The 14,129-nt window shown below is 40.3% G+C and overlaps 1 protein-coding gene and 1 long non-coding RNA gene across 2 annotated transcripts; both read right to left on the bottom strand.

Moving 5' to 3' along the window:
* Positions 1–7,761: 7,761 nt before the first annotated feature.
* On the bottom strand, positions 7,762–10,855 carry LOC109398867 (DNA replication licensing factor Mcm2). Its single transcript, XM_029854114.2, has 4 exons — positions 10,697–10,855; positions 10,431–10,627; positions 8,439–10,368; positions 7,762–8,373 (listed from the first exon to the last, which is right to left on the bottom strand). Exons 1-4 carry the CDS (start codon positions 10,700–10,702, stop codon positions 7,849–7,851), a joined length of 2,658 nt encoding a protein of 885 aa, XP_029709974.2. The 5' UTR covers positions 10,703–10,855; the 3' UTR covers positions 7,762–7,848.
* Positions 10,856–13,107: 2,252 nt separating this feature from the next.
* Positions 13,108–13,747, bottom strand: LOC115270228 (uncharacterized). The gene is made up of 3 exons (XR_009998726.1): positions 13,707–13,747; positions 13,585–13,649; positions 13,108–13,519 (listed from the first exon to the last, which is right to left on the bottom strand). It is a non-coding gene; the product is annotated as an uncharacterized LOC115270228 (long non-coding RNA).
* Positions 13,748–14,129: the final 382 nt, after the last annotated feature.

Here is a 14,129-nt window from a genome sequence, read left to right as displayed (position 1 = left end):
GCAGTGCGACTTGTGCAATGCCCCGGTACACATCCTTTCAACAATATTGTCAGGACACCTGACTCAGGAGTGATATCGATAGGATACATCACCTGCATACTCGATCATTGCTCCACGAAGCGTGGGCATTCAAAAAGCACATGCTCCGCGGTCTCGTCGCAGTCTGCGCTTTCTGGATATGCGGAGGAGCGTGCATATCCGAATTTGTGCATATACCGCCTGAACCATCTATGGACCTAACAGAAATTGTGTTAAGTGAAAGTTCACCTCGCCACGGGGCCTGCTCGTCCATTTACACACGCTCGGTATGAGCCTATGCTTCCATCTACCCTTGCTGGAAGAATCTCATTCCCTCTGCTACTTCAACCAGTCGTGGCATTGCGTAACCTCACTTTTTAGCTGTGTACCGACCCTAAAACTTATGGCATGAAATTTCTGCTATTATCAACGCATCCCCTGGCTTTCGCCCATCTGCGTTGTCTTTTCACTAGGGAATACGTCTACCAATTGATGTTTATGGGCTTGCCGGACCAAGTCATGTAGCTAAGCCAAACACCCCTACAACTGTTGGGTAGGCACCATTGTCCCGCCCACTGGTCTTTTACAGCTAGTTGCATGTGTGCGTGTAAGTATTGGAGTGTGTGTGTTAGTGTTGGTGTATTGTTGACGCCAACTCGTTCTAATCCACTCTGATTGCTAACTATTGCTAACACCTTATTGAACCATTACCCTTAAATTTGGCAATCTATGAAATAGAATGAGTTAAACGCCTGTAAAAAACAGTTAGTTAAATCAAACAAGGATATTAGTATTAAAGCGAAGATACAACGAAGCAACGCCCCGAACCTCGAGAGCACAAACCCCAAGAACCAAATGACAGGCAGCGCCGATAAGTCGATCGACTGGCCACCATCAGTGAATAACCAATCGAGCAAACCCCCCAGCACAAACTGCCACCAGCTCTCCCGACCTGCGCTCAACAAATCCGAGGCTCAGCCCAGCCTTAGCTTCACCTTAAAACCAAAATCTAGATTACAGAGCACAATACTTCCCAAGTAATCAAGCAGCTCGGGCCGCAATTCACGCACAACACGGCACAAATAAGACAAACACTACCCCGCCCGTACAACCGAAACCGACCTAGAGTAGAGAAGGATCTCTTTCCACTCCAACCCGGACTCAACTGCACCCACAGGGCAGCGCACCTTACACATACGCCGCACTCATTCATGCATCACTGTCCGAGCCGCACGGTCACCTGGGTTGAGTCTATCTGCATGACCTCTCCCAACCCGTTACACAGAGTTAAAATCCCTCTCTTGCATTACAAAGTACTCCCTCTTCCCAAAAGTCTGTGCGTGGTATAAATGAGATCTTAAGGCTGAAGAAATCGTCACCAATACAACCGCCAACACTGAGCACTCAATGATGTCGGCCTTATCAACGACGACCCCCTCAGTCCCAAGTAACCCCTCTGCTGAAGCCGTATGCACCGCACGCACAAAGCACACACACACACAGACACGCACCACCCCACACAAACCACCAAAGCCGAACAAAAGCGGAAAGCAGTGCCACCACCACTGCTGAATCACGACTTTTTCAGTATAATTCAGCAATCATAGATCCATTCCCCGACCCTACTCAGCCCTAACGGTCCATCACGCAGAGAAAAGTCGCATATTAGAATCAAATACATTACTACTTTGATTCAAATTCATTACTTTTATTGAATCAAAGCATATTTATATTTGGTTCAAATACTAGACAACTTTGAATCTAAAATAATTGTATTAGAAACAATGTCGTTTTGTATTTGATTTGAAAACATAGGTACTTTGAAATTGACATAGTTTTTTGCACAGGTTTAATTGTCATCATTTTGTCGATGCGATCATAAACGAAAAAATTGACTCGCCGAGCGAGAAATCGCAGTTGAAACGTTGTTAAAATTTTTGATTTGTCGGATGATTTTGTGGGAACCTTCACAGGTAAGTAAAGGCTACGTAAAACATATTATATAACTCTAAAAATCATATAATTCTTTCCAGATGACGGCTGCACAGTTAAGCTGCTGAAAATAACTGAGCGAAAAAAAGTCAAGGAGCTCATTCCACAGTCGTTTTAGCTGAAATGGCTGAGACCAGCATCGTCGGATGGAGAAAAAATCTGGTAAGCACTTGTTGATTTCCGTAAGAATAAATATGTTTATTAACGAAACTCTTTTTATTTAACAGAATCTTCCCCCGATCGTCTTGAACTATGACGCCTAAACCAACGCCGCCCGTTGCCACTGCTAAGTAACAAGAGGCAACTGCACAGCGATTTTCTTGCATATCAGCAAAGATAATGTAGAGATTTGTTTGTAATAAATTATTTAAATATAGTAAATGTTGTTCCTTGAAAGCCTTGTTTATTTTTATTGGATTAAATAACAATTAATCTCTCAAATAATAATTTTTAAAACAAATAAATTTTGTTTTTAATTCTAAAATATGTGTTTTTTGTTTCAAAAATAAATATTTTTAAAACAAAGCAGTAATATATTTGTTTCGATGAAATGAAGTATTTGAATCAAATATTTTTTACTTTGAATTTACAATCAGGCTCACGATAGCTAGACTTAGAAACAATAACAAAAGTGCTTTGAATCTAATATTCAGTGTTATTGATTCAATGAAAATTGCACTTAGGCCGTGGATCAATGATTATTTTTCTTTATTTCAAAGTCGTTTATTTTTGATTTTAATATATATTTTTCTGCGTGATAGCAATGCCTGTCAATATATGCGCCTCACACATGCAACCCCTACACCCTAACAATATGGTCACTTGGGTATCCCTGGGTTTTTGACATGATGGTCAGGGATCACAGCCATCAAAACGTTCCACACTTTATCTGGGCTTACGACCTGTAGACATGATGATTTCTCAATAGTTTCAAGCTCGGACCTTCCGCGATGGGAGACCATCATGGCTAGCGGTGTTATGAATTAATTACGCCAAATTCATGTAGAAATAATCATGTTTTCACGTAAAAGTTACCTGAAATATCAGTATAACTCACTAATATTTCACGTAAACGATACGTCAGATTTACCTGATTCATCACGTCGATTAGCGAAGTTGAAATTTGTCCAGCTACCTGACATTCCGGCGAAGGTTACGTGAAAAATATGGTATCGTCTATAGACGAAAACTACTTACCTTTTCACGTAAATCGGACGTGAAAATTTTTCAGAGTGATAGCATTTCAGTGTTGCAATCCGGGATTCGAGTTGTACCAATTCAACTGATTGACGGTATACAGGGTGTCCGGCCACGTGCATTGATTGAGGTACATCAGGCTTTCCACCGCTTCCTGGTACGGAATGCTGATCATTTGCTCCGTCTCCTGAGGGGCCGTCCATATACAACGTGGACAACTTAGAGGGGGGAGGGGGTTTGAGAAAAGTCCACGCTTGTCCACGGAGAGGGGGGTGGGGGTTTGTCAAATGTCCACGTGGACAATATTGATTTAAGAAAAAAAAAGAGATTCATCAGTGTAACAAATTATGTTGTATTATTGATGTGATTCTACTACATGACAGTTATCTATTATATTATTTTTTTTAATAACTTGTTTTTATTTCGCGACGGCTACTCAAAGGATAAAATCATAACTTTTAAAACCAATTTTGAAATTATAATGGCAACATTCTTGAAAAATTATCAGGATTTCGAACTGTCTAGTGTCTAAAATTTTCATTAAAATTCTATATAAAATATTTAATAGCACATTAAGTACAAAATCATATCACTATGAGTGAGTTTTGAAACTATATTGTGCAATTTCAAAGTGTTGTTGTAATAAATGTTTTTTCGGCAATGATCTAAAAAAAATGAAATCTTTGATAGATAGTATATAAAAGCATAAAAGTCATCTAAAAATATGAGAAAATCATGGGTTGAACTTTCAGAGAGCCATGGTAGCCTATGTAGATAATTTGTAATACGAAAATATTCGTAATATATAAAATTAAGAAAAATATTTTATCCATTATTGCATCATTTAAAAAAAAAATTAAAAATTACTTTTTTTTCAAATAAAAATAAATCGAAATATTTTTTTCTGAAGTCCACGTGGACATTAGGGGAGGGGGGTAGGGGTCAGTGAAAAGTCCACGCTTGTCCACGGGGAGGGGGGAGGGGGTCAAAAATCACGATTTTTCTGTCCACGTGGTATATGGACGGCCCCTGAGTTGTCTTCGGCAACATATCCTTTCGTGAGCCTGTCGGTCATCGGCACTTTCACTGGTGGGCATTTTTTTTTTTTTATTATCGTACAAATTGTGCCGAAGGGTCTCGGTTTTTGATGAAACTTTTTCCACAGGCGGGCTCGTGGATAAATGAAAACCAAAATTGAGAAAAATTTTGAGTCGGAAAACTCTATTTTCTCGGAAAACTCAGGTGGAAGTTTCTTGTTTTCCCCTGACACTACTTACTTTAAAAAATCATAACTCAAGAACGAAGCATCGTAGAACAAAGTTTTTTTTAATGAAAATTAAAGCAAATTTACTCAGGAATCTAAAAAAAATGAAGTGAAAAAAGTTTACCACAAAATTTTTCACCATTGAGAAAATTACTACACTTATACACTAACAAATACGCCATCATACGCCGCGGTGACGTTGTAGCTCATCTCGCCATCCTCGGTGTCATATATTAGCACCCTATTCTGGAAGCTCTCCAGTATCTTATGCTACGGTCTATGTCATTTGGCGTAAAGCCATTTGACATACGGTCACTTGGAATAAATACATTTGGCATAACTGTCATTTGGCATAATGGACACTTGGTATAATGGACACTTGGCATAATAAAGAAGGATGCATTTCGATTATGCCAAATGACCGTTATGCCAAATGAACGTTATGCCAAGTGTCCTTATGCCGAACGACTATATGCCAAATGTCCCGCTCCCCGGGACTCCTAGGTGACGATGGCGGCCCAGCTGACGCTATTGACGCATTTTCCTTCGCTTCCTTTGGAGCGCTATCTCGGTCAATTTGATCACTGGCCTAATAGCATCCACCGTCGATCGACCCTTCCGGAAGCCGAATTGGTAGAACCAGTTTCGTTGTCTTTTCCAACTCTCCGGAAATTCGTCTCTGTCCAGGCGCATATACATAGCAATTCTGAACATGTCAGAGCGAGCTTCGATGGCCACCTTAATGAATACTGTCGGAATACCATCTGGACCCAGTGCACACTGGGCCACGAGCGGGATCTAGCAAGTAAAAACCTCTAGCGTTTTTGGAGTACATTTTTTTGAGTTGGTGTCTTCGGAGACTTGTATTAATTTTACCTGTACTTTTAAGTGGTTAAGAAAATTAGTTGGTAAATTTGCCGCATAGGTGGCGCTGCGATATTAACTTTTTTGTCTTACGTCCTAGAGGTTTCCCGTCTTCTGCAAAGTTGTAGAGTGTGAAAAAATAAGTTAAGTCGTCGAAGACACCAAAGTTGTGTGACTTCAAATAACAAAGTTATATTAAAAATAGTAAAATTTATGTGAAAATCACATTTTCATGACTATTTTGAATGTTTATCGCAAATTTATCAATTTTAACACTTCACACGTGTTAATCAAAGTAGCCTGTGTCTGATAATACCAACTTTACAATTTTTCGGGACGTTTAAAATGTTTTTTGGGCAAAATAGTAAAAATTACTATGATTTTTACTAGCAGTTTTTTTTTTCAAAAAGCTGCAAATTTCGGCTAAATTTGATGCTTGCATCAAAATATACCACTCAAGATCTATCAAATCTGAAAGTTTTCCGGAGGTATAATTTGATGTTTTTGAAATATTTTGTTTCAAAATATTGATGTTTTTATACCTAAATTATTTTGAAAGAGATGCAATTCTTTATTCCGGAGTTGTCAGATCCTCACGGATCACTTTTAAATAAAAAGTTTTATGTTTACCCAACGCCTTAATTACTTGAAATTGACGTTTTGAGTTCAATTGTCTTGTGCATCAGTGTATTGAATCGATAATGCACATATATGTATTGGTCTATTGAAAGAAAAAAAAATATAATGCTTTTTGATCCTGTGTGAGCGACTTACGTTAGTGCAAAGTTCCGGTATACCAATCCGTGAAATCAATAATGATTTTCAGTTAACTCAACGTACATATGTTTAGATGGATATTGATGAAATTATGAAAAAAAACTTAGCTCGTCAATGCCGTATCATTTATTGGCACTGTGACTTAGTAAGTAAAGCACTTGTATAAGAGTCGTGAATTCAAATCACATCTTGAACTGAAGTTTTTTTTATAATATAACCAATAATTTATTCATTTTTACGTATGTACGTTGAGTTAACTGAAAATCATTATTGACCACACGGATTGGTATTACGAAACTTAGCACTTGCGTAAGTCGCTCAAACAGGGCCAAAAACCATTATAATTTCTTTCTTTCAATAGACCAATAAATATATGAGCACTGTTGATTTAACAAATTGATGCACAAAACAATTGAACACAAAACGTCAATTTTGAGTAATCAGGGCGTTGGGTAAACATGAAACTCTTGATTGAAAAGTGATCCGTGAGTATCTACTGGCAGGACAACTCCGGAATATCCCGAGATGAACTAGCCTAGGGTTAAAAATCTCGTTAATACAGACAAAAAAAAAACTCCGGAATAAAGTATTCCTTCTCTTTCAAAATAAAAACAACATTATTTAAAAACAAGATATCTCAAAAGAAACCAAATTATACCTCCGGCAAACTTTCAAATTTATTAGATCTTGAGTGGTATATTTTGATGCAAGCATCAAATTTAGCCGAAATTTGCAGCTTTTTGAAAAGACTGCTAGTAAAAATCATAGTAATTTTTACTATTTTGCCCAAAAAAACATTTTAAAGGTCCCGAAAAATTGTAAAGTTGGTATCATCAGACACAGGCTACTTTGATTAACACATGTGAAGTGTTAAAATTGATAAATTTGCGATAAACATTCACAATAGTCATGAAAACGTGATTTCCACGTAAATTTTACTATTTTTAATATAACTTTGTTACTTGAAGTCACACAACTTTGGTGTCTTCGACGACTTAACTTATTTTTGCACGCTCTACAACTTTGCAGAAGACGGGAAACCTCTAGGACGTAAGACAAAAAAGTTAGTGTCGCAGCGCCACCTATGCGGCAAATTTACCAACTAATTTTCTTAACCACTTAAAAGTACAGGTAAAATTAATACAAGTCTCCGAAGACATCAACTCAAAAAAATGTACTCCAAAAACGCTAGAGGTTTTTACTTGCTAGATCCCGCTCGTGGCCCAGTGTGCAGTGCAAAGATGGTTAAGAAGATGCTAGTACACAGGGTAAAATATTTGGTCAAAAATAAACCGATGCTCAAACATCAGGCTTGGCTCGATCAAATTTTCATTAGTGTCAAACAGATGCTTACTCTTCAGTTCACTGCCCCCACTCGCATATGTAACTGTCCCATATGAATAGGAATCCCAGCAAAGATGGGACTGTTATGCGAGTGGGGGCAGTTTATTCTTTGTCCAATATTTGACCCCGTATACTCCATAGAGTAGTATGTATGTACACATGCCAATTCAGAACGCAATAGGCTTTTTAACTCACTGTGGCAAACATAGAAGACTGGCCAAAATTGATGATTTTATCCTTTAGTACTCCCCGTTAAAACTAGTTAGAAAAGGAGAGTTTTCGGAACATTAACATCAGCCATTGGGTATAATAAAAAAAAACCTTATATATAAAAAAGCAGTTGTACAATATGGTGGGCAATTAAAATAGAAAATAAAGACAAAACATTAAAATTACGCCTGCGCTGCTTCTGGCACAATCTGTAAAATTGTTTTACGCTTAGCATCGTAAACGAAGCCATTCATTTTGAAAACCTCGCTGTCGTAGAACGGTTTCAGGTTGTGAATGTCCACCGTTTTGGCCCGCTCGATGAGATCCTTTTCCATAATTTCCACATGGGTAGCGCGAGGCCCCTCCTTGCAGCGAATGTACGCCAACTGGTCGAGCGTCAGCTGACGGAGAATGAAGTACAACAGCTCGGAGTGATCCTTCTGGAACGACAGGTACTTCTGGAAGGTGGATTGCATCTTCTTCTTGACGCTGAACTTTTGCGCCTCGATGAAACTCTCCAGCATCATCCGGATGGCCATGTTGACGTCTACGTCCTGCACCGTATCGCGCAGATGCATGCGGGCGTGCGCTTCCGACATGCGGATAACACTTTCGATGTGTCGTACCGTGATGGGCAAGGAACCGGTGGAGAGGGACTCCTGGCGCAGCTGCGAGTACATTTTGGCAATCTTGTCCTGGTCCATGTTCTGCGGAGACAAAATTAATGGAATATTATTTAATATCGACAGATAATTCAAAACAAGTAACTTACCGTCAGCTTGGGATGCACGTTCTCCTTCGCGTAAACGATGTACTTCTTGAGCAAATCTTGCGGAATCTGCATACCGTCGGTGGGTTGTGATTCCGGAATGACCTCGTCCATCGTGGGATGGTTTTTGATGTGCGACCCGACGACAAACCGCGCCAAATGCTGATCCTGCATCGGATCGTACTCGTCCTTCACCACGCACAGGATATCGAAACGGGACAGAATCGGCTCCGACAGGTTCACGTTCTCCGAGAAGGTCAAACTGGGATCGTACCGACCGCCGATAGGGTTGGCCGCGGCAATTACGGCACAACGGGCCTGTAGGGACGTGATGATGCCCGCCTTGGAAATGGAGATCGACTGTTGTTCCATGGCTTCGTGGATGGAGGTTCGATCCTGATCGTTCATTTTGTCGAACTCGTCGATAAGGCAGACACCCTGATCGGCAAGGACGAGCGCACCCGCTTCCAAAGTCCACTCGCGAGTAGCGGGGTTTCGGCGCACGTAAGCCGTGAGACCGACGGCCGAGGCACCCTGTCCGGTAGTAAACACGGCACGAGGGGCAATCTTTTCCGAATACTTGAGGAACTGAGACTTTGCCGTTCCGGGATCTCCGCAGATCAGGACGTTGATGTCACCTCGAAGTTTATGTTTCTCGCCGTGGTTTTTCGCTTCCCCGCCAAACAAGGTCAACGCCAAGCTACGTTTAATGTAGTCGTGCCCGTAGATCGACGGAGCCATGCTTTGGACAATGCGCTCACTGATGCGGGGGTCTTTGCTCAGTTTTTGAATGGTGGAAATGTCCTCATCGGTGAGAGAAGCGACAACCTGTTTGCTATCCTTCACGACCAGATGATTGGCAATGAGAACCGTTGCAAACACTGGGAATCCTTGCTCTGTGTTAAGAGATCCGTCGTAATTGTTTGTGTAGATTCCGGTCACCTCGATTTCATCTCCCGGTTTGCATTGGTCGCAAAGATCCGACAACAGGATGCAATCTTTGCTGCGAGGGATACGTCCGGCTGGGATTCGACCCGGCGACTCTTGCAGGGTAATTTTCTGGTAGTTTCTGTATAAGGTTTGCTCCATGTTGATCGAGAATGGTCCAGCGCTTTGACACTCTGGACAAGAACCGGGTTTGACCTCTGTGTTCTGGCTTTGTACGAACGGACCCAGAATATAACCGCATTTGACGCAATCGTACTTAATGATAGATAACTGCGGCAGCACTCCAGTCGTCGCAGTAACTACTCCCAGGGTACGAACCAACTGATTCAAGTGAAGTTTCCGGAAAGTGCGCAACTCTTCCACCAACGGCAAGTCGGAAATGCGGACATGAATCTCGTTTGTAACTCTTTCGTATGTGGGATAGATGCTCAGCACCATTTCCTTCGCCACTTTGTCCATAATTTCGAGCATTTGGAACGGTGCCTCAGGCAAGAAGTAAGCCAACACATGCTGGTTATTGGCCACATCCGTATACGACACCACAAAGCTCGACTTGTTCTGTTCGCACATTCGGCGAATCCGGTCCCGATACACGTACTGTCCCTTGTCGTCGACGAACGTCCGCAAAAAGCTATTGAAACGATTGGCAATTTCCGTTCGCGGACCCAACATCGACACCCACTCCTTGATGCTATGCCCCTTGGTGTCCTCGAGGTTCTCGATCGATTCGATCATTTCAGTGTCCTCCACCTCGCCATCGGCAGCCTTTTCCGCAGCACGTCGCTTGGCCCGCGGAATGTCATCCTCATCGTCGCTGCGCTCATAGAACAGCTCCCGGTCGTCACGATGAACTCCAGCGGCGCGATCTCGCCGACGCATTTCCGCCTCGGCGGCGGCCCGATCCGTCTGTGAAATGTCGCTGTAAACCTCCTGGTCCAGCTGGTCCAAATCGTAGCGATCCAGATGGGGAACCGGACGATAATCACTAGTGAAACGAATCCCATGAGTACAAGTCACAATCACATCAGTTACCACCAGATCACTTACTTTTCAACGTTATCTCCGAACAAGTCCTCCCCCTCTTCATCTTCGTCGTAATTGTCCTCCCGGATGGTCATATCGCCCAGAATTTCTTCCTCATTTTCGAACGGTTCAAACTCGCCCACCGGAGAGGTCATAGCGGCGCGAAGATTCCGGCGATCGAGGTCGCTCGGAGTGTTCGGTGGCGGAGAGCTGGGATTGTCCTACCGGATTAAATCAACAATAATTATTATTTGCGGTTCCAAGCAATCCCCTCGATCGATTGTACTTACAGACATCTTGTTAAGTGGTTCTGGTTATTCTATTGATGCAAAATCCTTATAAAATTGAGTTATTATAACAAAACTTTTCAGCACTATCGAAAACACGTTCGTTCACCACAAACTATCAGCAAACAACTCGCTCTTTTGCGCGCGTAAATTTGACAGTACTGCTGCAAGAACTGCAATAAAAATGGGTCGTGCACACGGAAAACAAAAATAAGTCAAAATTTGTTTCTGGTACACTGTGGGTCAGATACTCTGAAATTAAAAAAAATCTAGATTGAGTTTAAATAAGGGCGAAAGTAACATGAGAGAGTTCTCTTCATCGACTCTCTCTTCTTCAAATTCAAGTGACAAGATGCAAGTATGGTTGCACTTTTTAGTCATAAATCGCTAGGTTGCGATGCAATCTAGCGTCTAAGTGTAAAAAAGTTCGATTGAATTTGTATCTTGTCACTTTAATTTGCAGAAGAGAGAGTCGATGAAGAGAACTCTCTCATGTTACTTTCGCCCTTATTTAAACTCAATCTAGAAATATTCATTTAATTTGGGGGCTCGTTAATAGACTATAGTCCATTTTACGAGCCGATTTAAGAATGAATTTTGACAGGAGGTAGCGTCCAATAACCCGTGAAAATGAATAATATTCATGATATTATCATCATCAACATTGTTGTCACTTCGTAAAATGGCTCATTGACAACGAAATGGAGTGGATCAATCACATATTGTCACAGTTTGTGGCCATGCATAAAATAGTACATATCAGGCCAAACATGTCTAAAGGTCCTATCTGCAGAAGAGAGGCTCTCTTTGGTTTCCCTCTCTTTCGTCAATATCTCAGCTGTTTATTTGTATTATGATTGTCTCCTTGCATTGATCGATGGTCAAAACAATCGTCTTTTGATTTGTACTGCAAAAATAGTTGGAAAGTGTTCAGTTACATTGGAATTATTGAAAGAGAAAGTGAACAAAGAGAGCCTCTCAAATGCAGATAGGACCTATTGAAATGTTTGGCCTGATATTATTGTGTATTCAGTTCAAAGTTGGATTATCCACGTATGTGGCAACCCTAATCCCACCTAATGCATCTGACAGGAGCCAACATCTATCGTGTATCCACAATGGAATCCATTGTGGATACACAAATGTTTACATACTGATGTTGGATTCTTAAAAATGGCGGCCTGGCACCCTGGTGGGATTATCCCGACTGTTTGGAACTGGACGGTCAATAAAAAGTTGGAGGGGTTATATACTAGACACGACCGCAAGTCTGACGTTGAATAACGTCCGTTTATGCAAAAGTTTCGATTATTGAATGCTGTTTTAACATTGATAAAGCCTGTGATGTGAAATTTTAGTTTGGTTTAGTTTGATTGTAGACGGCAATTGATAGGGGAGTTTAATTTATCATTATTTTCGATCCGATTCATTCCTTATGAACTTTGCCGTTCAATTTGAATAGGTCGTAAATTTGCTGGGATTCCTATACAGATACGACCTATTCAAATCGAACGTCAGAACTCTTTAAACCTGTGTACTAGCCCAGCACTAGGTTTTCTTGGTTCACCATTTATGAGCAGCCCAGGTACTGGTAGTCGTAGCTAGTTTCTCTTTCATTAAACTATGTTGTTGCTCTCGAAATACAGTGAGTCAATTTGCACAATAATTTCAGCGGGCCAACTGTAGTTTGCTAGACCTTTGAATTTCTTTGGATGCTAACATGTAATTATTTTGCGAAGAAAATTGATGCAGATTTCAAATCCTCTCGCACAATTTCTCTGCTTTTGCAGGTTTATATATAGAAATTTAGAATGGACGCGACAAGACTTGTTCAGCGTAGCAGTTGGTTTTAAAATGTTTCCATAAACGAATTTTTCAAAACCATTTAAAAATCTTTACCTATAATAGAATTCCCGCATAACTATGAACCATACTAGTACTCTTTGCCATACTGTTCGAAACTATTCATTACAGTACCCCGACAATATAGTATAACATCTAAAGCAACAATAAACCAACAGTACCATGAATGAATTCAACAGTTTGATAGATGGTTTTCGGGCAAATAACAGTATGGGGAATAGGCGGTTAAGTTATGTTACAATAAAAAAACGCCAATTTTCTCGAACAAAATTTTTCGTTTACAGTTTGTCAAAAGGTCAATATACTATCCATTTTTTGCCCAGTTCACTGTTCAGCTCACTGTTCTAGAACAGTTAAACTGTAAAATCGAAAAGAAAATTGGCAATGCATATGTAACTGTTGCTTTATTGTACAATATGGTTCAAAGGTAATATAATATACAGTTGTGATGCAGTTAAAATTTTAGAATAAAACTAGCACAATATTCAAATGATTGAAGTTTTTTTATTCAAACTACATAAAAAAGAATTCCTAAATCAAAATATGCTCATTTCACTCATCTTACCCCTAGTAGGTGCCAGCAAAAGCATGTAAAACATGGATACGAATAAATTGAAATAGTTTAAGCGGGTTTCCTTCTCGAGCTTCCGGTCCGGTGGTTCGTAAACATCCTCTTTTCAATCTTTTCATAAAATACCAGCTCGACGTGACCATCACTACGGATAATCCTCCAATTCCTTGCTTCGTACGGATTTGTACCAGTTAGTCACCTCAAAAAACATCGTTGACCGGGTCGAGCCGATTTGGATCAGCTTCTTATGCATCCGTGTTGCACTGTGTGAATTAGGAGCAGCAGCACCGAAAGGGCTTCTTTTAGGGTAATTAGATGCTGGTTGAGGTATACTAAGGTGATGTAGCTGTGGTACTTTGAAATGATCACCACGTCCGGTTTGTAAATAGGTCCTAAGAGGGAAAGAAAATTCGTAAATGTTTGGAAAATGTTTAGTTAATGAGAGGGAAAAACTTACCAATTTCTCTCAAAATGCATTTCCGATACCGGTTGCAGACCTCGTTGCAAGCTGTTTCTAATCCACTGTGAGAGTTTTGAAGGGGTTATTTTAGTAAATAAACAAGAATTTTCATTACTTACAGGAGGAATACCCTTTCGAGCTGCTGGATTTCCTGGTGAATGAACTACCTGCATCGGTTTCCGATCGGCGCTTCGAATATTTTTCAACTCTATCGGAAATTAATGGAAACTAATCAATGTTCCATCAAACTCCAACAGATGGTGACTCTGTATCATATACAAGTTTACAGTGCTTGCCTCAGATTAGGGAAGATTTTATTTTATGATTTTTTGCTTTCGAATATAATTTGAATATTGGATGTTCGAGGGATCGACTGTTTGGATGTAACCCTACAGTTAAAGAAAATAGCTACTCCATCCAAAAGTGCAAAAATTAAAACAGTGATTATATTAAGTAAATGGACAAATTTAACACAAAAACGAATGTAAGTCAATAGCCAAAAAATAATAATAACCATAATCACTAAAAAATTCCAAAATTAC

Source organism: Aedes albopictus, chromosome 3 (assembly GCF_035046485.1).
Source record: "Aedes albopictus strain Foshan chromosome 3, AalbF5, whole genome shotgun sequence".
Lineage (NCBI taxonomy): Eukaryota > Metazoa > Arthropoda > Insecta > Diptera > Culicidae > Aedes > Aedes albopictus.
The sequence above is the reverse complement of the archived record's forward strand: the minus strand, read 5'-3'. Positions and strand labels throughout refer to the sequence as shown.